This window comes from Geotrypetes seraphini, chromosome 6 (assembly GCF_902459505.1).
Source record: "Geotrypetes seraphini chromosome 6, aGeoSer1.1, whole genome shotgun sequence".
Taxonomy (NCBI): Eukaryota; Metazoa; Chordata; class Amphibia; order Gymnophiona; family Dermophiidae; genus Geotrypetes; species Geotrypetes seraphini.
In genome coordinates this window covers 1,406,719-1,431,376 of record NC_047089.1, presented here as the reverse complement: position 1 = coordinate 1,431,376, position 24,658 = coordinate 1,406,719, and the positions used below count along the sequence as shown (strand labels likewise).

The 24,658-nt window shown below is 39.5% G+C and overlaps 1 protein-coding gene across 1 annotated transcript in view; it reads right to left on the bottom strand.

The window, feature by feature from the left end:
• Positions 1-24,658, bottom strand: part of DNHD1 (dynein heavy chain domain 1) — a 681,063-nt gene that overhangs the window by 82,141 nt on the left and 574,264 nt on the right. Inside the window, exons 40-41 of the mRNA XM_033948490.1 lie at positions 15,298-16,266; positions 164-338 (exon numbers count right to left, since the gene is read on the bottom strand). Coding sequence (XP_033804381.1) covers positions 164-338; positions 15,298-16,266 — 1,144 coding nt within the window. The remainder of the gene's footprint in view (positions 1-163; positions 339-15,297; positions 16,267-24,658) is intronic.

Genomic DNA, 24,658 nt, shown 5'->3' with positions numbered 1-24,658 from the left:
TAATGAAGCCTCCGATTCTCACTCATTTTGCTCTCTTTGCTGTTCTTGCACTTGAAAAAATGCAAAACTTCCTCCATGGTCCAGATTCAGCTGCAGGAAGCAAAGTATGATGTGTTGGAGAAATGACCTCTTATCTAAGGATGAAATTGGGTCATTATCTTACCTTGATTAGAGTCCACGAGCTTCATCAACTGATTAATGACGCTGTCAGGCCAATGGTCCAGTAAGTGACAGTTGTTAAGAACGAGCCAATGCCCTTTTCTTTGACAGGTCATTAAGGAGTCCAGTACCTTAGTTTTGGGGCCAGGAGTTCCAAAGGATATTACTATCATGCTTCCCTAAAAATGGAAAAATCATGAGTGAGGCAACTGGGCAACTCTCCCATTCTCAGTTTGGTTTCCCTTTGATATTCCATTTCATTTAATAAAGCACAATTAAATCATACAGCCATATAAAGCACATTAATGCCACTCCCCATCATAATCTTCACATAAAAATCATTTTACAATCTCCCCAAATTGTTAAAATAAGCACAGCATATTCTCACCAACAAGCCTTAACTTCGGTATTACAGGCAACTAACCAAGTTTGAACACTCAGATCCAGATGTGCAAATCATGATGTGTTCTGAGCAGCACTTGGTTTGGGCTGGGCTGGCATGTGGTGGTGGTGGTGGTGGAAAGATGAGCAATTTTTGAAAATAATGCCAAATTATATTACAAATTTGAGAAGTTACAGTATTTCTATTAAACTGAAAACAAAATATAAAACTGTATATGTATATAAATATATGTAAACACATATGCCTTGAGACATAAACATAACATAACATTAAAACTCACTTGTATACCGCAAATACCGTTAAGTTCTATGCGGTTCACAGAGATTAGCAATATAAATGAATAAACAAACCAGTATCTCCAAAAGATTCTGTAAAAAGATGCATCTTTAAAGCACGTCAAAATTGTTGATACAAATTTGAAAGTGTGAATATGCGAGTCAGATCCTTAATCCATGAGGCTACCTGGAAGGACAGCAGTCGTTCCTGGAATTTCTTATATTTGCATCTCTTTGCAGAAGGAAATGCAAATAGTGAGTGAGATTTTCTAGAATGTTTAGAATTTGTAATGATGAAAGATTCCATAAGATACTCTGGGATTAGACCTGTAATGCCACCGAACTTAAATTCTGACCCATCATTAAAATCTGTCAAATATAGAAGACATCATGAATGCACCTTTTAATACCTGGGTGCTAAAATCTGGAATGATCTTCCAATGGCAATTAGAGCTCTATCTACTGATTGTACATTTCATTGAACAATGGGCTTCATTCAAACCATGATGTTTACCATTATTATTTATTATTTTCAATATTTTTGTTCTTAATCATACTTTGTAAATTTTTGTAATCTTTTATAAACTGCTTTGAATCCAGTAGAAGCGAAATTGGTAAATAAGGCACCATTAGCATATTAACACAATATCAAAAAGTAACTTCAATAGGAATACAGTGAGTTCCCTTATTATTGCAATATATCACACTGCACTACAACCATAAAATCATTTACCTAGTAATGATTTTGGTAGGTTGCCAAAGGGCCACCATGGGGCTATCATGGGGGAAGCCACTGCCTACCCATGGAAAGCTGCTACTATTTGGGTTTCTGGCTACTGGGCTAGATGGACCATTGGTCTGACCTAGTAAGGCTATTTTTATGTTCAGCTCCACTAGCCTTTAGTTTGCTGAGAACTAGGACAGCTAGGGCTCAAATCCCACTGATGATGCTTGAGATCTTCGCTAAGTCATTCCACTGCTCAGATACAAAACTCAAAAATTATAAGCCCTCCAGGGACTTAAAAAATACCTACTGTACTTGAGTGTAACTTGCCTTGAGCCAGGTATGTCAAGGGGAAGCAACCAGCAAGGGAGGAAGTGGTACCCTTGGATGATGGAGGCAGAAAGGGAGTGGTAAAAGAGGAAAAGAGATAGCTGACAAGTTAAATGAGTTCTTCATGTCAGTCTTCACGAGGGAAGACACAACCAACATTCCGGAACCCGAAGAGATCGTAAATGGAGATTAAGATGATAAGCTGGTCCAACTAGAGGTAAGCCAAGAGGATGTCCTCAGGCAGATAGACAGGCTAAAGAGCAACAAATCACCAGGTCCAGATGGCATTCACCCAAGGGTACTCAAGGAACTAAGGAACGAAATAGCAGAGCCACTTCGACAAATATACAACCTATCCTTAAAAACTGGAAAGATCCCGGAGGACTGGAAAATAGCAAATGTCACGCCCATCTTCAAGAAGGGTTCAAGGGGTGACCCAGGAAACTACAGGCCGGTGAGCTTGACCTCGGTCCCGGGAAAGATGATGGAAGCGCTGATTAAGGACAACATCTGTGAATACATCGAAAACAATGGACAGCTAAAGCCGAGTCAGCATGGCTTCTGCAAGGGAAGGTCATGCCTCACAAACTTATTGTACTTCTTTGAGGGGGTAAACAGCCAGGTGGATAAAGGGGAATCCATAGACACGACTGATTAAGGGGATGGAAAGCCTTTCATACGCTGAGAGATTGGAAAAACTGAGACTCTTTTCCTTGGAGAAGAGAAGACTTAGAGGGGATATGATAGAGACTTACAAGATCATGAAGGGCATAGAGAGAGTAGAGAGGGACAGATTCTTCAAACTTTCAGAAAATAAAAAAACAAGAGGGCATTCGGAAAAGTTGAAAGGGGACAGATTCAAAACAAATGCTAGGAAGTTCTTCTTTACACAACGTGTGGTGGACACCTGGAATGCGCTTCCAGAGGACGTTATAGGGCAGAGTACGGTACTGGGGTTTAAGAAGGGACTGGACAAATTCCTGCTGGAAAAGGGGATAGAGGGGTATAGATAGAGGTTTACTGCACAGGTCCTGGACCTGTTGGGCTGCCGTGTGAGTGGACTGCTGGGCGCGATGGACCTCAGATCTGACCCAGCGGAGGCATTTCTTATGTTTTTATTTACCTTGACTTCCAAAAAGCCTTCGACAAGGTACCACACGAAAGACTGCTTAAGAAGCTATGGAACCACGGGGTGCAAGGGGAGGTCCACCGATGGATCAAAAACTGGCTGGCAGACAGGAAACAGAGGGTTGGAGTAAAGAGACATTACTCAGACTGGCAATGGGTCACGAGCGGAGTTCCGCAGGGCTCGGTGCTGGGACCGCTCCTATTCAATATATTCATTAATGACCTGGAGGTGGGAACAAATTGTGAGGTCATTAAATTTGCGGATGACACCAAACTATACAGCAGGGTTAAAACCACGGAAGACTGCGAAGATCTCCAAAAGGATCTAACAACACTGGAGGAGTGGGCCAAAAAGTGGCACATGAGCTTCAACATAGGGAAATGCAAGGTCATGCATGTAGGGAAAAAAAACCCAATGTTCACTTACAAAATGGGGGGATCACTACTAGGGGTAAGTAACCTTGAAAGAGACCTAGGAGTGATGGTAGACACAACATTGAAGGCGTCGGCACAGTGTGCCACAGCCTCAAGGAAAGCAAACAAAATGTTGGGTATCATTAAAAAGGGTATCACGACCAGGATGAAGGAAGTCATCCTGCCACTGTATCGTGCAATGGTGCGCCCGCATCTGGAATACTGTGTCCAGTGCTGGTCGCCGTACCTCAAGAAGGACATGGCAGTGCTTGAGGGAGTCCAGAGAAGAGCAACTAAGCTGATTAAGGGTATGGAAAATCTCTCATATACTGACAGATTGAAACAGCTAGGGCTGTTCTCCCTGGAGAAGCGGAGACTTAGAGGAGACATGATAGAAACCTTCAAGATCCTGAAGGGCATAGAAAAAGTAGACAGGGACAGATTTTTCAAATTATGGGGAACCACAAGTACAAGGGGGCACTCGGAGAAATTGAAAGGGGACAGGTTTAGAACAAATGCTAGGAAGTTCTTTTTCACCCAGAGGGTGGAGGATACATGGAACGCGCTTCCGGAAGCTGTGGTAAGCAGGAGCACATTACAGGGCTTCAAAGAAGGTTTGGACAGGTTCCTAGAGGACAAAGGGATTGAGGGGTATAGATAGGAGTAGAGGTAGGTTATAGAAATAGTCAGGGACCACTGCTCAGGCAATGGCCCTGATGGGCCGCCGCGGGAGCGGACCGCTGGGCGAGATGGACCTCTGGTCTGCCTCAGCGGAGGCAACTTCTTATGTTCTTATATGATCTAAATTCAAATCCTAAATCCAATACCAGATATAATGTGAATTTAAGTAATACAAAACACGACCATCAGTGCTGTTTAAAGTACTTTAGTATCATACCATACCATAGCATAGCCTGCCTGTCCGAACCTGCTGCCTGGATTTCTCACTGCCATCTAAAACTGAATATGGTTAAAATCTTTTCAGATAAGTGGTCTACTGTTATACAGCTTTTGTAGAGCCATAACATTTGCCACTCCAGTAGCAGCAAGAATCCTTGCTCCATGCAATGTGTTATGATTAAAATTCAAGCTCCAAAAAGGGGGGAGGTTCCATTGGCGGGGAGGTGGGAGGGTCTCTTTCATGAGGGGGGGAGTGGGGGGGTCTTGGTTCGTTGATTGTCGGGGAGTATCAGAGTACAGCTCGTCGACAAGTACGCTTGTGGGTTTTCTGCTATTTCGAGGGTTAGGGGTTGAGGGTCATTTCAGAGGCTCTTCTCTACTATGGAATATTTGGGTGGGACGCACATTGTTTTAGGTCTGTTCCGCTTTTTGTGTTTGCTGGGGGGAGAGGGGTCTCTGTTTTGTTTTTGTTTTTTTTGGGAGGGTGTTATGGGTGGGGAGGGGGGTTCTCATCATATGAAAAAAATTTTGATGACTACCTCTTTGTTGTATACTATTCTTTGCTTGTTCGTTTTGTAAGTACAGTATTTATGAAGTGTAGTTCTGGATTTGTTTGGTTCTGTTCTAGATTTGTCATCAATAAAATATTATTTGAAATAAAATTCAAGCTCCTTTCCAGCGACATTGTACCGCTGATGTGGTGCCTTACTGAAGAGTTTATGAGCACATTTAAATATTTAAAAGCCTTTAAATGTTATATGATGTTATTATTTGAGAAACTTGCCCAGTATTGATGAGAGGGGGTGGTCTTTTATGTTTTGTTTTACATCCATCTTTGGCATTAACTTTTAATATTCAACTTTCTTCAACTTTTCTGCTTCCTTCTCAAATCTATCCACTGTTTTCCCTTCCAATCTATCCACGTGTACTATCTCCTCCCTCTCTCTTTTCCTTTCCTCCCCTCCATCCATGTGTACCATCTTCTCCCCTATTCCTATCTTTTCTTAAACAGCTTTTCATGCATCTTTCTTCCCTTCCCATCCCTGTGCACCATCTCCTCTTTCTCTCTCCCCTTCCTCTCCATCCCTGTGCAGCATCTCTTCCCTCTCTCTCCCCCCCTCTGGTGGTCTCCATCTCTCTTCCTTCTTTCCCTTCCCTCCTCACCCTTTGTGGTCTTCACCCTCTCACCTACCCTTCTCTCCTCCTTCCCTTCCCTGGTCTGGCATCTCTCTCTCTCTCTTTCCCTCTCCCTCTAGTAGTCTGACATTTCCCTCCTTTCCTTTCTCCCTTCTTGTGATCTGGTATCTCCTCTTCTTTCCTTCCCTCCTCATCCTCCCTACCATAGTCAGGCAACTTTGTCCTACCCTTCCCTGCAGGTCTGGCATCTCTTTTTTTTCCTCTCCATCCCCGCAGTCCAACATTACTCTAATGAACCCCCCTCCCCATGATCCCCCCCTGCATTCCTCCCCTCCACAAGCTCTGGTAAGATCACTCTTCAGGTCATCGACAGCATGAGTGAAGTAAACATGCTGCCTTTGGCAGCCTGGAAGCTTTCCTTCTGCTACTGCTTTGCACCTGAGTAGGGACAGGAATCAATGGCAGAGGGAAAGCTTCCGAGCCACAGAAGGAAGTGTGTTTACTTCACCTATGCTGCTGTCAGTGCAAAGAGTGAAAGAGATGGATCATGCAGAAGGGACGGGGATGGAACCCCGGACAAGTCAAGTTTCAAGCTTAATAAGGATTTGATTGATCGCTTAATCAGAATTCCAAGCAATGTACATATCAATAAAATTACAAAATTTAGGGGACAACAAAATAAGACAAAAACTACGTCTTGCAAACCATATTATAAACTAACATTACAAACATATTAAAACACAAGGAAAGATAGGGAAAGGAAATACAAGTTATTTGATAGTAAATAAGACATTCAAAGGAAAAAAAAGGAAGGGAAAAATCAATGTACTTCTGAGAAGCTATAAAGTGCAGTTAAAATAAGGCCACTAGACTGGCTTACTAATTATAAAATGCGTCCTTAAAAAGAAAGCTTTTTAATTTGCTCTTAAATCTATCCAAGTTGCGTTCTTCCCTTAAGTAAATAGGGTTCCATGTTTGAGGGGCTGTGACAGAAAAAATGAATTGCCGCCGAGTATTAATAATTTTAAGTGAGGGAATCATCAGTAAATGTTGTTCATTCGATCTCAATAATCCATTTTAGATGTAGGGAATCAGTAGTTTATAAATAAAAGCAGGAGTTTTATAAAGTAATGATTTGAGTGTAAGCAGACTTAGTTTATAAATTATCCGGTGAGCTACCAGGAGCCAATGCGCTTTCTTAAGGAGAGGTGTCATGTGATCGAATTTCCTAGCTTTCGATACAAGTTTAATAGAAGCATTTTGAATAATCTGTAAATGTTTGATTTCATTTTGGGCTATTCCCTTAAATAAGGCATTGCAATAATCAATTTTAGAAATTACCAAGGAATGGATTAGAATGTTACACGAGCTGCCAAAAAGGTCTGCAGTCACATGAGGTCCCAAAAATATTGGGGATGCATTGCTCGGGCACTCACAGAGCTGGCGCCTGTGATGCTACCAGCTGCAGAGCTTGGAAATTTTTGGCTACTGGACTGGAGGAACATAAGAACATAAGAAATGCCTGCACCGGATCAGACCCGGGGTCCATCTAGTCTGGCGATCCGCACACGCGGAGGCTCAGTCAGGCACACCCTGGCGAATACTCTAGTCACTCGTATCCCTCAATGTCTTCTGCAAGAAGATGTGCGTCCAATTTTCCCTTAAATCCTAGAATGGTGGTTTCCTCCACCAGCTCTTTCGGGAGAGAGTTCCAGGCGTTTACCACTCGCTGTGTGAAGCAGAACTTTCTGACATTTGTCCTGGCCGTGTCCCCTCTCAGCTTCAGGCCATGACCTCTGGTCCGAGACTGGGTTACATTTGCCAATGTGAATAACGCTGTTTCTTGCTCACCATCCTTTCCCCCTGCTGGTCAGTCAGCTTGCTCCATTATGTCGAACCCTTTTAGCAATTTAAAAGTCTCTATCAGATCCCCTCTCAGTCTTCTCTTCTCAAGGGTGAATAGTCCCAGTTTTCTGAGGTGATCTTTGTAGCTCAAGTTCTCCATACCTTTTACTAGCTTCGTCGCTCACCTCTGCACCGTCTCCAGCAGTGTTATATCCTTCTTCAGGTATGGAGACCAGTGTTGGACACAGTATTCCAGGTGTGGTCTGACCATTGCTCTATAAAGCGGCATTATGACCTCCCTTGATCTACTCGTGATTCCTTTCTTTATCATGCCTAACATCCTGTTAGCTTTCTTTGCCGCTGCTGCGAATTGAGCCAATGGCTTCAGGGTTCTATCTATCAGTACTCCCAGGTCTTTTTCTTGTTCGCTCTTCCCCAATGTTATATCTAACAGTTTGTACCCATGCTCCTTGTTTTTACTGCCCAGGTGCATCACTTTGCATTTTTCTACATTAAAACTCATCTGCCAATTTTCTGCCCATCTCTCAAGTTGCTTCAAATCTCTCTGGAGTTCTTCGCTGTCTTTTTGTGGCCTGATTGCTCGGCATAGTTTTGTGTCATCTGCAAACTTGATGATAGCACTGGTTGTTTCTTCTTCCAGGTCATTTACGAAGATATTGAATAAGATAGGCCCAAGAACTGAGCCCTGAGGCACACCGCTAGTTACTTTCTTCCAGTCTGAGTACTTCCCATTTATGCCCACTCTCTGTCTTCTGTTTTCTAGCCATTTTCCTATCCATCTACTAAGTCATGGAATAGGAGGAGAAGTGCACAGATGGATCGGCAAATGGTTAGAGAACAGAACGCAGAGAGTAAGCATAAATGGGAAATTCTCAGACTGGGAGAAGGTGACTAGCGACGTGCCCCAGGGCTCTGTTCTTGGGCCCATCTTGTTCAATATTTTTATAAATGTCCTGGAAGAGGAGACAACAAGCAATATAATCAAGTTTGCAGATGATACAAAACTATGTCGGGTAGTGGGCTCTCAAAGGGACTGCGAGGATCTTCAGAAGGATCTGAACCAGCTGGAAAAATGGGCGATAAAGTGGCAGATGAATTTTAACGCAGACAAATGCAAGGTAATGCATCTGGGAAATAAAAACAAAGAACATGAATATAGGATATTGGGTGTGACATTAGCCAAATGCGAACAAGAAAGGGATTTGGGGGTACTGATAGACAGAACCCTAAAACCATTGGCTCAATGTGCGGCGGCGACGAGGAAAGCAAACAGGATGTTAGGCATGATTAAGAAGGGGATCACGAGTAGATCGGAAGACGTCATAATGCCACTTTACAGAGCAATGGTCAGACCACACTTAGAATACTGTGTCCAACACTGGTCTCCATACCTTAAGAAGGATATAACTCTGCTGGAGAATGTGCAGAGGCGAGCCACAAAACTTGTCAGAGGTATGGAGAATTTGAGCTACAAAGAACGCCTCAGAAAACTGGGACTGTTCACCCTCGAAAAGAGAAGACTGCGAGGAGATTTGTTAGAGACTTTTAAAATATTAAAAGGATTTGATAAAATTGACCAGGAAACAGCATTACTGACATTTTCAGATGTGACACGGACAAGAGGTCATAGCCTGAAACTGAGCGGCAGCAGGTTCAGGACAAATGTCGGGAAGTTCTGTTTCACACAACGAGTGGTGGGTGCTTGGAATGCTCTCCCGGAGGAGGTTGTGGCGGAGACTACTGTTCTGGGTTTCAAGCGCAAGTTGGATTCATACCTTCTTGCAAATCACATCGGGGGATATGGGAAATTCGGGTCTCCAATAAGGAGCACCTAACTGGGCCTCCGCGTGTGCGGATCGCCAGACTAGATGGACCTAGGTATGATCCGGCGAAGGCGTTTCTTATGTTCATCTTAGTATATCCCCTTCTAATCCATGACTTTATAGTTTTTTGAGAAGTCTCGCATGAGGTTCTTTGTCGAACGCTTTCTGGAAGTCCAAGTATATTATGTCAACCAGTTCTCCGCTATCGACTTGTTTGTTCACTCCCTCGAAAAACTGAAGTAAGTTTGTCAAGCATGACTTCCCTTTCCTGAAGCCATGCTGACTACCTCTCAGCAGGTCATGGTTATCCAGATGCTGTACAATGCTGTCTTTAATCAAAGCCTCAACCATTTTCCCAGGGACCGATGTGAGACTCACTGGTCTATAGTTTCCCGGTTCTCCCCTTGATCCTTTTTTTGAAGATTGGTATTACGTTCGCTATCTTCCAGTCTTCTGGTATCCGTCCGGTTCTAATTGACAAGTTAGCGAGGGATTGCAGTAGTTCTCCGATTTCCAGCTTTAGTTCCTTTAATACTCTCGGGTGAATTCCGTCTGGGCCAGGGGATTTGTCACTTTTTAGTTTGTCAATCTGATAGTATATCTGGTCCAGATCCACCTTCACTGTGGTGAGGCTCTCCTCTATTTCCCCCCTTGAAAACTTTCACTGTTTCGGGTATTGATGTGGTGTCTTCCTTGGTAAAGACAGAAGCAAAGAAGGAATTTAATCTGTCTGCAATCTGTTTGTCCTCTTTGATGTATCCTTTTCTTCCTTGGTCGTCGAGAGGGCACACTGTCTCCTTTGCAGGTTTCTTCCCTTTAACATATCTAAAAAATGGTTTGAAGTTTTTGGCCTCTTGGGCTATCTTTTCCTCATAGGCCCTTTTGGCTTCTCTCACAGCCTTGTGGCACTTCTTCTGGTCGTCTTTATGACTGTTCCAAGCCTCAGTTGTTTTCTCGTGTTTCCATTTTTGGAATGAGTCTTTCTTTTCCCTAACTGCATCCTTCACCTCTTTGGTTAGCCAAGCTGGTTCTCTTTTGGCTTTAGTTTTCCTTCCTTTGGCTATCTGCGGGATGTATAGATTCTGTGCTTCGGTGATAGTATTTTTTTAGTAGGGACCATGCTTGTTCTACCGTTTCGATTTCAGCTATCCTTTCTTGATCCGTTTTCTTACCATGGCTCTCATGTTATCGTATCTTCCTTTTTTAAAGTTAAAGGTCTTGGTTAGGGTCTTTGTTCGCTTCCCCTTCCCGATGTCGAGTTTAAAGTAGATCATACTGTGGTCGCTCGTTCCTAGTGGGACCGTGACTTCTACATCTTTTGTTTGCCCAGTTATGCCATTTAGGACCAAGTCCAAGGTGGCGTTTCCTCTTGTCGGTTCTCCTACCATTTGTTCTAGGAAGCAGTCACCCGTCATTTCCAGGAACTTTATTTCTTTGCCACAGCTTGAGGTTACTAGGTTCCAGTCTATTCCTGGGAAATTGAAGTCTCCCATGATCGTTACATTGCCCGTCCTACATTCATGTCTTATTTCTTCTATCATCTCAGAGTCTGTTTCCTCCGTCTGACCTGGGGGTCGATAGTAGAGACCTATTTTTGTGTCTGCTCTGTTTTGTCTGGGGATCTTTACCCAGATGGACTCCAGTTTCGTTTTCTCCTCCGCCTTCCCTTCTCCAGTAGATTCTACTCCTTCCTGGACATATAGGGCAATGCCTCCCCCTTTCTGCCCTGTTCTGTCTCTTCTGTAAAGCTTGTATCCCTGCAGTACTGTATCCCATTCATTTTCCTTCTCCGCCTTCCCTTCTCCAGTAGATTCTACTCCTTCCTGGACATATAGGGCAATGCCTCCCCCTTTCTGCCCTGTTCTGTCTCTTCTGTAAAGCTTGTATCCCTGCAGTACTGTATCCCATTCATTTTCCTCATTCCACCATGTTTCTGTTATGCCAATGATATCTATTTCTTCGCGTCTAGCTAGTGTTTCCAACTCCCCCATTTTATTTCTCAGGCTTCTGGCATTCGTGTACATACATTTAAGCTCCCTTTGTGTTGCCTTCTTAGATTTTCTGGGCTTCACAGTCCTTATTGTATCTTTTACGGCATCTATTTGCGCTCCATTGTTGTCTCCCTCATTTGCGTTAAGTTCTTCCCCTTCATCTGAGCGGATGTCCTTATTTCCTGCTGTCCGGGCCATCAACTGTTTGTCGACTGTCCGCTCTCCCCTGATCTTCAGTTTAAAGTCTTCTCAATGATCTTCTTCATGTTTCCAGCCAATATTCTCACCCCTTCTTTGGTGAGGTGTAGTCCGTCCTTCCTATAGTACCTGCTCCTTCCCCAGAACGTCGTCCAGTTGCGCACGAAGTCAAAGCCTTCTTCCTCGCACCATCGTCTCATCCAGGCGTTGATTTCTCGCAGTTCATCTTGCCTCTTCGCATCTGCTCTCGGTACCGGGAGGATCTCAGAAAATGCCACTGTCACCTCCCTGACCTTCAGTTTTCTTCCAAGTGAGCGGAGCTGGTTCTTCATTTCCTCCCTATCATACTTCCGTCCGCTCACGTCGTTGGTTCCCACGTGGATAAGTACCGCAGTGTCCTTCCCTTCTGCGCTGTCTATGATCCTGATGATCCTGCCAGCCACATCCTTCACTCTTGATCCGGGCAGGCAGGTGACCAGTCTGTCTTCTCTTCCTCCTGCAATGTGGCTGTCTACATTGCGTATAATGGAATCTCCAACGATGATCCCTATCTTTTCTATTTGAGGGTTTCTTGGGGGTCGCAAGTCCACGTCCATGGTGTAGGTCCTGTCTTCTTTCTTCTGTGGCACATCCCCAACCTCCGCTGCCGACTCTTCATCAATTGTAATGGTATCTCCGCTCATCTCACCATGGCCTTCTTCCTGGGTAGTTCGGGTACAGCTGTCCAACCCTGGGACTTCCACATGTTGCTGGTGGGCTTCCTCGATGAATTTCTCAAGTTCCTCGATCTCTTTGCTGGCATTGGACGTCACAAGCAACTTCTCCTGATTGCTGGGTTCTTCTTCTTTACAGGTGAGGAGTTCTTCCAGTTCTCTCACTGTTCCCTCCAGCATACGAACTTGTTGTTTCAGGCTATCCAGCTCTCTGCACCGACTGCAAATGTATGCCCTAGTCCCCGAGGGAAGGTAGTCATACATATTGCAGTCAGTACAGAAGACTGGAAAGCCCATCTTCTGGGTACCATGGGCGATCATTTCCCTTCTGAAGTCTGGGCTGTATGTGAACCTTCTGTTTCTGTCGGTTGTTTGTGACCCGACTTCCTGTTGTTGTCTTCTTGTTAGTAGTGAGTCTGCTGGTGCTGCTGTGCTTTGGGTGTTTTAGGTGAGTGCTTGGGTGTTTTAGGTGAGTATTTGGGTGTTTTAGGTGAGTGCTTGTTCTAGGTGTGTTCTAGGAGTGTGGTGTGAAAGAAGTGTTCCCTGCTGTGTGGCTAGGTAAGAAAAGCCTTGTAACTTACGCTTTTGGTCTTTCTTTTGGGCGACCTAACTTCCTGGCTCCTTTGCAAGGCTCCTTTGCAAAGGCTCCCTTCCTGTTAAGGGGGAGTCAGGTCGATGACGCTGATGATGTGGAGGGGGTGGGCGGAGCTTTCTCTCGCCGCTACCCGCTCCTCTCCGCCGCCGCTGGTAGCTCTCTCCTGATCTTCCCGGCTTACTTGTGCTTCCTCTGCCTCGCTGCTCCTCTCAACGCTACTTTCACTGCCTCGCTGCTCCTCTCCATGCGGCTGAAGTGGCCTTCGCACCCTGGCTCCCTTCCTGTTAAGGAGGTGGTCTTCAGTTGGTGGAGCTTGGGGATCCTTGCCAGCTCAAGTATTTATACAGTATTTTGTATTCAGGCAGGGAGAAAATTGGTGCCCATCTATTTTGAGCTCAAGCCCTCCCCCCTTCAAACATCTGGCTACACCACCAAATGCAATACAAAAACCATCTAAGATGCATATATTCTAAAGTCAATGTATTCCTGTTAATAAATTCAGAATAAAACACTTTTCTACCTTTGTTGTCTGGACATTTTGCTTTTCCATCATCTTGGTCCCAGTTTCTCTTTTCTGATATGATATTCTCTAGTGTCTGCTGTCTATTTTCTCTCATGTTCCATTCCCTCACTATAGCTGTCTAAGATATTGATTCTTCCTTTTCAGTTATTTCCTTTCCTTGTTTTTCTTTTCTGTCTGTCCATCTAAATTTCTTCCTCTCTCACACCTTTCGCTTTAATTTTCAGCTATCAATTTTCCAACTCCTCTTAGTTCCTAGCTCTCCCATTTCTCATCTTTCACGGCCTCCTATTTCCTTCCATCTAATACTCATTATCATATTTCTACCTCTGTACTCACTATTCTCCTCTCACTCATCTTGTTACCCCCTTTTTGGCCTCTCCCTATTTCCAGAATTCATCTTTCCTCTCTTGTAGCCATATCCAGTCTCAATGCCTGATATCTTCCAGCATCTCCCTGCCCCACCTCTCTTCCCTCTTGTTTCAAGGTCATTATTTCCTCTCTTTTCTGTTCTTCTTTCCTTTCCCCCTTGATGGAGCATCTGTTTCCACCCTCCATCCATTGTTCAGCATCTATTCCTCCCTTACACTCCCAAACTCAACATTTTCCTCTCTCCCTCTCATCCATACTTCTTTCTCTTTCTTCCAGAATTTCTCCTTCACTCCCCATCATCTACAGATCCACCATTTCTCCTTTTCTCTTCTCAACTACCCTTTTATCCAGCATCTCTCTCCTTCCTTCCCCATCATCTCACCCTTTCTCTTCTCAACTGTCCTCCTATCCAGTATCTCTATACTTACTCCCTCCACACCACCCCTTGGATCTAACTTTTCTCCCTTTATGTTCCCTCCCTCCGTCCCACTTCCCACCATCTCTCTCCCTCTCCTCTGTTTCCAGGTCCATTACTTCTTTTCCTTCACCTCCCCACCCCCCTCAGTCTGGCATATCCTCTCTCTTTCAACACCGGAAAGTTCAAAAAAAGATGAAGTCTATCCTTTTCACAGACTACTTTAATAATGCAAAAGACAGTGGAAATTGCAACACAAAGGAATTAGCTGGCTACTCCCACTAGGAACACGAAAGGCTAAATCACAGTAAATATGCCCAGAATACTAAGGAAATGATGGATAAAGTACAGAGTATAAGCAGTTAGAATGTAATATGGTATTCATCTATAAATGAATAGATGAATGTATATATAGGGTGAATATAGCGTTCCCTACCATATATAAGCAAATACAGTGTGAATATAGTGTACCTTAGTGTATATATATATATATATTGTGGGTACTCAGGCACCCACAGTGCTGGCGTCTAGGCTCTGTAATGTTATATTTTCTGTTCATTTGTGTATCATGGTATCCTTGGAGGGATGGACAAAACATTTTGGTCTTGCCCTTTCACTTTCTGTGTGAGGTAAGGAAGTACAGTGATGCCTTGGAATCCGAACTTAATCTGTTCCAGAACCCTGTTCGAGTTCCAAGACAATTTTTCCCAATGAAAATAATAGAAACTGGAATAATATGTTCCTGGTTCCACAAACTCAAATTTTAACAGTAAATACACTGGATTTTAAGGTAAAATATTAACAAATATTCCAAAGCAGCATTCAGATTCTGGGGCAGAAACACACACATACAATGTGCAGGGCGTTCGGATTCCAAAGCAGAGTTTGGATTCTGGGGCAAAATTTACTACAAAAAAAGGTTCGGATTCCAAAACGTTCGATTCCAAGGTACCATTGTACAGGGGAATAACCCCTCCTGGTGATAGAGGTAGTTCTGCTTATTTTATTTATTTGAAAATATTTTCAACTTGCCCATTCACCATTCCGAGTGAGGACCAGATCAACACTTGAGTACATAAGAAACAGAGAAAATATGAAAGAATATAAAAATCTTACCTGCATCTGGCATGTTCTGTCTGCAGAATTTTTAAAGTAACTTATACCTATGTAACATATTTGTGCTTCAACACTGAATCAAAATTCCCATAACAATTTAAGTGCCCCCCTTGGTGTCTAATTTGAAGCTCAGGCAACAGCAAAACTTTTGCCCTGCTATACAGTTAATAAGATGCTGACCAGAGATGTCTCTTCCTAGAATCCATTGCTGTTCTTACCTCTTTCTTTTTTTCTTTTGCCATTTGCTCAATATAGTAGAGGGGATGGGTTGATAGACCAACAGAACCTGTTCCTGGTATGAGGTACACCAGTGGAACATTGTAGCGACTAAGAGAGAATATAGTGTTCATATCCAACCAACATATTTCTGCAAAAGAGCCACCCAGGACACATGTGGTGAGGTCACAGGCCACCTGATAGAGCTTGTCAGGCCGGAAGACTCTCCAGAGAATGGCCTTCTGAAAGAGGCTGAGGTGAGAATGGCTAGCACATGGCACTGGGCCAATAACAGTGGAGGAGAGTTTGAAGTACTCCTGCCATTGGCAGGCCTGCTTTACCAGGGTAGATCTCAGGCTTCCAAACACAGGAAGGATCTCTAGCAGGGAACACTCCTTCCAAGCATCCACACTTATCCAGGAGGGTTTCGAAATACTCATGGGAAGTAACACCTGCTTCACTTTGCTGTCCTTTAGGCCCTGGAGAAAAATAAGCCATTCTAAGTCTGTCACCTGTCCAGTCACACGCAACTGGGCTATGGCAGTAAGGAAACTGAAGACTTTGCTGTGTCTTTCGGGCATAAATAGTTGGACATGGGCAAGGACTTGACCAATGAGAGAGTTGCTTATATCAATCATTCGTGCCTTCCAGATTTCTGGCTTCGAAGCATCTTTTTTTTTTTTGGACTCCAGGATACCCCTTGTCACTTTAAGAATTGTGTCTTTGGAAAAGCGGTACAGAGGATGAAGACGGGAGATGTGCTGCAAAGCTATATAGAGGTCGGCTCCCAATCGAGACACTTTTCTAAACTCTTCCAGGGGTTCCTTTTGCTGCAGCTGCATAGATTCAAGGTCTTGCAGGTTTGCCTGAAGCGATGCAATTTTATCTCGATAGTATCGTATCTTTGGAAGGAAATCCTGCTCTTCAGACAGAAGCCTTGAAGTCTGCATCACGCTCTCCATTAGTAAATTCTGTCAAAGAAAGCAGACATACGGTAGTAGGTGACCATAAAAAATAAATAACTCTCCTTTACTGTCTACCTTGCTAAAGATGTCCCAAACTGCTGGGGCATATGCAACAAACTTTCTTTGAAAGAAGTTTAGTTGTGTAAGTTTGGTAAAAATATAAAAATGATTGCTGTTTTGGCATGGCCAGAGGCATCAATTCAAATGACCTTGCGTGAACCTAAATGAGCTCTTTCGCTTCCCCTGTTGCTAGTCTTTGCCCCTTAAACACTTTAGCTCTTGATCAAGTACGATTGACATTGAGTTCTTCTTTTTCTTATCAGACTCATTCCATCTTACATTCTATTTCATAAAGCAATAAAGACACACCTATTTTCTAAATTTTTGGAAATCTAACATATAATTTTAAAAACAAATATTTTAGAAAAGTACTAAGTACTTGTAATGATTGTTGTATTTCTTTACTAATCTTGTTAACTTTTTTTTCATAAATCGCCCAGAATTCTTGTGAAATTAGGTGGAACATAAATCTCAGAATAGAATAGGGTCCAATTTTAAGATGTGATTTTGTTTTCAAAGCTTTACATGGTCTTGCTGCAGTTTAATTTGTTTGCGTAGTGCAGAACATATATCAATGGTGAAAGGTTTGGGGCGTGGCTTGGAACGCGCACGATATGGCAGCTTAACCGCAGAGCTCCTGAGTCCCAGGCAACAACTGAATAAAATAAAACTATTTATTTACTTGTCCGACTTAAAAATAATAAAAATCAACGGCGGAAATGGCAGCGATAAGGCAAGGAAAAAATGAAAAACCTTGTACTTCGGGAGTGTCGGCAAAAAGGTCAAAGGTAACCCCTGTATCGCCGTCCAGCGTACCAATCCCGCTGGAAGCAGATGAAATTAATGAAAAAGCTGACATCATGGCGGAATTATTTAAAATCAAAATAATGCTGACTGATAATGCCAACAAATTATCAGAAGTGAAGGAAGAGTTGATTAACCTGAAACAAGAAATCCAAACTGACAGACAAAGAATGTCTGTGATGGAGGAAAGAATCTGTCAGTTGGAAACTTTCACACAAAAGTGTGAAGAGGAAAAGAAAAATGTAACAGCCTTAAAAAATCAACTAATTGATATGGAGAATCGAGGAAAAAGAAAGAATATTAGAATCCTTGGCTTAGCTGAAAATATTGAAGGAGAAAACCCTATACAGTTCTTGGAAAATCTTTTGCCTAAACTGCTGCAGCTGAATTCTAAATGGCCGTTGGAGATAGAACATGCCCACAGAATCCCCACAAGAAAACAAACAAACCAGACAGCTCCTAGACCTCTGATCTTCAAAGTATTAAGATACCAACAAGCATTTGAGATCTTAAAAGTGGCAAAAGCAAATAAAAACCTAAACTATAAAGGATCTAAACTGATTTTTGTTCCTGACTTTGCTAAAGATACTGCAAATATAAGGAAACAATTCCTTACATTCAGACAACAATTAAAAGAAAAGGGCTACATGTATGGTCTTTACTATCCGTCTACAATGAGAATTTCTACAGGAAATAAATCTATGTATTTTCAAGATCCTGCTAAACTGAAAGAATTTTTGACACAAGAAGAACCAATGTCTACATAATAAAGCAGAATAAAGCAAATTTATCTAATGAAAATAGATGGAAATAAAGAAAGAAAAAAGAAGAGGAACTAATGTCTACATATAATCAGAATAAAATGGAAGTTTCATCTGAAGAAAGGATATAGAAAATGCAAGATAAAATAAGAATGACAATTTTTGATTCAAATTTTATTACAATATATTGAATTTTATGACTTAAATTAATTTTTGATTTTATTCCATCCATTTAAAAAAAAAAAAAATATTTTATAATTTTTGATTCAATTATTATTAATATATTGGATGTTATGATAAATTTACATTATAATTGAATTGAATACTATTATAGAATATTGCATATATATTTAATACTGCTATTATTAATTGGAAAAAAAAAAAAAAATTATTTTAGATTTGATTAAATGAGTGTGGAAATTATTATAACATAGATATTTAATTCCTATACATATTAGGTTATTATAAATGATGATGTTTAAAAATGTTATTATTACAATATGATATATGGAATTAGAATTATATTTTACATATATTAAATTTATTGTAGGGAGAATATATTATTTTTATCTAAGACTTGAAAATATTAAGATGATTTATCCAATTATAATTTATATGAATTACTACATCTACATTTAATTCTGCTACTATTAATGGAAAAATTTTTTTGGATTCGGTTAAATGAATGGGAAATTATTATAACATAGGTATTAATTATAAAATCTTTTTGATATAAATATTTATCTATACATATTACGATACTATAAATGATGATTTTCAAATATATAAAATGATTTACTAAAATATTTATTATTATATATATTATATATATAGGAATAGACATATCTAATTTGAATATATGAAATTAGAACTATATATGAAATATATTTAATTTATTGAAGGGGTAATAATATATTATTTATATCTAAGACTTGAAAAGATTAATATGATTTATCAAATTAAATTTGATATGAACTATAATATACAAGGGGATTTAATGAAGGTTTAAATGAATAATAAGGTGGATAAAGAAATATGAAATGTATTGAATTAGAGAATATTTTTATGAATGATTAGTTGCCTGGGGGAGGGGATTTAGGTTTTGCATGACCAATGTGTGTTCCAGGACAAACATTGATAGTGGGAGGGTCGGGAGGGAAAATAGAGGGTGGGAATGGGAATCAATATATATTAATTGTGCTGAGATCTAATCATGTATATTATCATAGAATATTGGTTAAAATTTAATTATAAATAAGATGGATATAAAAATTTATTCTATGAATGTCAATGGTTTAAATCATCCTATTAAGAAAAAGAAAATATTATCGTTCCTTAAAAATCAAAATGCGGATATCTACTTCATACAAGAGACCCATCTTTCTGAAACTGAATCTAAAAAATTATCTGGGGGTTGGATTTCTAAATGTTTATTTGCACCGGCTTTAAAGAAAAAAGCTGGAGTGGCTATTCTGATAAACAAAAAATGCAATGCGAATTTCAAATTAATAAATTATGACCCCTTAGGTAGATGGGTGCATGTCGAAATGGATCTGGGAAATACAACCATGAATTTATTCAATTTATATGCTCCTAATACGAATCAAATGGAGTTTTTCAAACAAATTCAACAATTACTTTTACCACTGGCTACATCTAATTTAATAGTAGCAGGAGATTTCAATGCTGTAATGGATCCAATTTTGGATAAAAAACCAAGTAGAATTATGAAATCATTAGGCTTAGATAATTTGATTCAATCTTGTGATTTAGTAGATATATGGCGTATTCTTCATTTTAATGATCAGGAATTTTCTTTTTGTTCTCAGGTCCACAAATCCTTTTCACGAATTGATTATATATTTGTTTCTAATAGCCTAGCGCAGCGTGTGATAAAAGCAGTTATAGATCCTATTATAATTTCGGATCATGCTGGTGTGTGGATTAATCTTCAAAATTATGATATTGAACATTTAAATTCAATTTGGAGATTTAATAATACTTTTTTAGCGGATTCAAATTTTCTCGAAGAATTTAAATTAAAAATACAAGAATTTTTTCAAATTAATGATTCAGATAATATTAATGCTGAGATTTTATGGGACGCTTTTAAAGCAACAATGAGAGGGAATATTATTTCATACTCAGCATATATTAATAAACAACATAAAAAACAATTTCTTGAATTAGGAAAACAAATTAAATTATTAGAAAATAAATTAATTGAAAAATGGGAAAATAAAACATTACAAGATTTATTAAAATTAAAAGTTAAATATAATGAGATTTCTTCTCAATTTGTGAGAAAAGATTTATTTAATAGACAAGTTCAATTTTACGGAAATTCAAATAAAGCTGGAAAATTATTGGCAAATTTCCTTAAAGCAAAAAAAAGAAAATCCAAGATTATTGCAATTAAAGATATACAAGGTAATACACACACTAACAATAAAGACATTTTAAGACAATTTCTTGATTTTTATAAAGATTTATATTCTTCTGAATCTTATGAAAATAAAGAACAAGATGGACAAAAATTTTTAAATTCATTTATTGGACCAAATGTTCCAGATCATATAAAAAGAAGTTTAGAAGAACCTATATCTTTAAAAGAAATAGAATCAGCATTGAAGTCTCTTAGAGTTGGATCCGCTCCGGGTGGTGATGGTTATACGGTTGAATTTTATAAATCATTTCAAAACATTATTTTACCATATCTATTAAAATTGTATCAATATCAAATGAATAATGGAAATATATCAGGTACTATGGCTGATTCATTAATTATTGTCTTACCAAAACCAAACAAAGATCCTACCTTGGTTTCAAATTACAGGCCTATTTCCTTATTAAATGTAGATGGTAAATTAATTTCTAAAGTACTAGCAATAAGATTGGCAAAAGCTCTTCCTTTCATTATTGATGTACATCAAACAGGATTTATTGCTAAAAGACACTCATCACATAACACCAGATTAGCATTTCACTCTTTAAATTTAGCAAAAAATATGAATGATCCAACTTTTATGCTATCTTTGGATGCAGAAAAAGCATTTGATAGAGTAGAATGGAAATTTATGTATCAATCTCTAGAATGGTTTGGAATAGGACCCGGTTTTATTAAAATGATTCAGACATTGTATAGCTCTCCTGGTGCAAGATTATATATAAATAACAATTTATCAGATAAATTTAATTTGCAAAGGGGAGTTAGACAAGGATGTCCTTTGTCTCCCTTACTTTTTGATATTGTTCTAGAACCCTTGTTAATTGCAATTAATCAAACTAAGGAGATAAGGGGAATCCCATTTTCTTACTGGGAATATAAACTTTCTGCATATGCAGATGATATCTTATTATATTTGAGAGAACCGGGGATTACTATTCCAAATTTACTTAATCTTCTAGAGGAATTTGGAAAATTCTCTGGATATAAAATTAATTGGAGTAAATCAGAAATTCTTCCAATTAATGTTCACTGCACCAAAGGATTATTTGATTCATATTCATTTATTTGGAAAGAGGAAGGATTAAAATATTTAGGAATTATGATCAAAAATACAATTGATGATACAGTCAAAGAAAATGAAAAACTTTTATTGAAAAAAATTACAGAAATGTGTGAACAATGGAATCCTTTACATCTTTCATGGTGGGGAAGAATTCAAACAATTAAAATGATGATATTGCCTGTAGTTTGTTATCAAATGAGTATGATACCAATATTTTTTCAGGGGTCCTTTTATAAAAAATTAAACAATATTATTACAAAATTTGTTTGGTTTGGGAAAAGACCCAGAATTGCTTTAGTATCTTTACAAAGACCAATTATGGAGGGAGGGGTAAATTTTCCAAATTTTTATAGGTACCATCAAGCCTATATTCTAAGACAGGGTATGTATTGGATCCTCCCAGATCTCATGGAGAATGTACCAGATTGGCTATATTTAGAATGGCGGCTCCTGTTCCCATTACATTTAGATCATTTAATTAGTATAACAATGCCCAGAAGATACAAAGAAAACAGAATATTATTAGACACTTGGAAAACATTAAGATATATAAATAACCTATCACCAGATCCAATTTGTAAATCACTAAATCAATCTATTTGGGTAAACTCCAGGATCAAAATTGGCGGATTTAAGATCGTCTGGAAACAATGGATAAGTGCAGATATACGAACATTAAATGATGTCATTTCAGAAGGTTCACTGCTTAGTTTTTCACAATTGCAAAATAAATTTGGCTTAAATAAATCACAATATTTTAAATGGATGCAATTGAAGCAGGCCATTCAGGTAGGGTTCCCTGAATGGAAAAATCTTAATACTCAATATAGTCTGCAGGTTTTATGTTTCCAGGCGGATTTCTTGGGTCACCAAGCCGCAAAATGGTACAAATTGATATATGGATTTTTAAATAAAAAAAAGAAAACTGGTCTTAGGGATATTTGGAGTATTGAGATTGGACAGACAATTTCTGCGTCTCAATGGCCACGATTTTGGTCCTGGAGATTAAGATCTACAAAGTCAGCATCTATGAGTCAAACATGGATGTTTTTATTACATAGAGTGTTATGGACCCCTACGCGCTTGCAAAAGATAGATAATACTAGATCCAATAGATGCTGGCATTGTAAAATAGAAATAGGGACGTTAGATCATCTAATTTTTTTTTGTCCCTGTGTAAATGCCTTTTGGAATATGATTTGGCCCCAAATTAACAAATTACTAGAAAATCATGTAGGACTCTCATATGACACTGTATTATTTGGAACTGCAATGAGAACTCAGAGTCCGATCTCAGTAAACAATAATAAACTACTATTAATATTGACAGGAGTCGCCATGCAACAAATAACTCAGAATTGGAAAGACTATACCAAATTAAATTATACGTTCTGGTGGAACTCTGTCTGTCATATATACAAAATGGAAAAAGTAATAGCATTACAACACGGGAACATTCATAATTTCAATAAAATTTGGCAACCATTGACTAATTATTCTAATGATTAGATTTCTTAGCACAATTATAATACTTATATAGAAAAGGGGAGGGACATGTATAATTTTTAGAATCATTAATTGGAAAAAGGGGAGGGATGTATAACTTTTGATTATATATAATATATACTGTTTATAAATTAAGTTGTATTAATGATAGATACAATGATATATAGTAATTAATTATATCACTTGAATTTCAAACATTGTAAAAATTGAAAAATTCAATAAATAAAATTTAAAAAAAAAAAAAAAATGGTGAAAGGTTTGTTTAAAGTGGAAATGTGATCTCAGATTTTCTTACACTTAGAAAGTGATTATTTAAGATTTTGTCAGAATTTAAAGGCTGTTCGTTTTCAAGAAACATTTGGAGACCTGCTTTAGACGTAATTTTCTGTTTTGTCACTTTTCAATGTACTAAAGTTATGTGATGCTGGGGTCTGTGTTAGGAGTCATTGCCCAGAAAAAGGATCTGGGTGACATTGTTGAGGATACGTTGAAACCCTCAGCTCAATGTGCGGCAGCTGCTAAGAAAGCAAATGGAATCATCAGAAAAGGAATGGAAAACATAGATGAAAATGTTATAATGCCCTTGTATCGCTCTGTGGTATGGCCACACTGTGAATATTGTGTGCAGTTCTGGTCACCATAGCTCAAAAAAGATATAGCTGAATTAGAAAAGGTACAGAAAAGGGCGACAAAAGGGATGGGATGACTTCCCTATGAGGAGAGGTTAAGGCAGCTAGGGCTCTTCAACTTGGAGAAGAGACATGTAAGGTTTGTATACCGCTATACATTTGGTAGTTCAATGCGGTTAACAGAATTATCTAGAGGCATAGGATGAAGTTAAGAGGTGAGAGGCTCCGGAGTAATCTAAGGAAATACTTTTTTACAGAAAGGGTGGTAGATGCATAGAACAGTCTCCCGGTAGAGGTGGTGGAGACAGAAACTGTCTGAATTCAAGAAGATATGGGATAGGCACATGGGATCTCTTAAAAAGAGGAAGAGACAATAATTATTGCGGATGGGCCACTTGGCCTTTATCTGCCATCATGCTTCTATGTTTCTATCTAAAGGCATAACAGAGTTGGAAGGATATGTAGGAGGAGAGAACAATGTTCTTGCAAGAACTTAATGTACAAATGGGTTTTCCATTTGCATCTGAAGTACATGAACAAAGAGGAGAACACCGAGTGGAGTGGAAAGGGTAGATGTGAATTGCTTGTTTATTCTTTCCAACAATACTAGGACTAGGGGGCATGCGATGAAGCAACTAAGTAGTATTCAAACTTAGAGATCTTTTCTGTGAACATCCAAGGGCGTTTTCCTGCTGAAGGTCTCTATGCTTGACTGTAACCAGATCTTAATTGGGCCAACAGCAAGAGAAAACTTCTTCACCCAAGCAATTAAGAGAAATGCTTTCATACAATCATGGACCCATCGCCATAAACTCCTGTGGCATTGCTGGTTCCACTGGCAGCTCTGCTGTGTCCATAGCCTTGCAAAATTCTGGGCTCTCAGAAGCATGTAGTAGTGCTGCCCGATTCAGGAAAAAAAATTTGATTCGAATTGATTCAGTCTACTGAATCGATTTTTTGATTCGATTTTCCTGCCCAATTGGGTGTTTTTTTCAAACATCCTGGTGGGTTTATTTTATAGCCTCTTCACCCCTTTGCCCTCTCCTACCCACACTGGCACTGTGGGTGTAAATAAAATAAACCAACAAAAAAGACTTTTCCTCTCTCTTAAATCCTAGCTCATGCT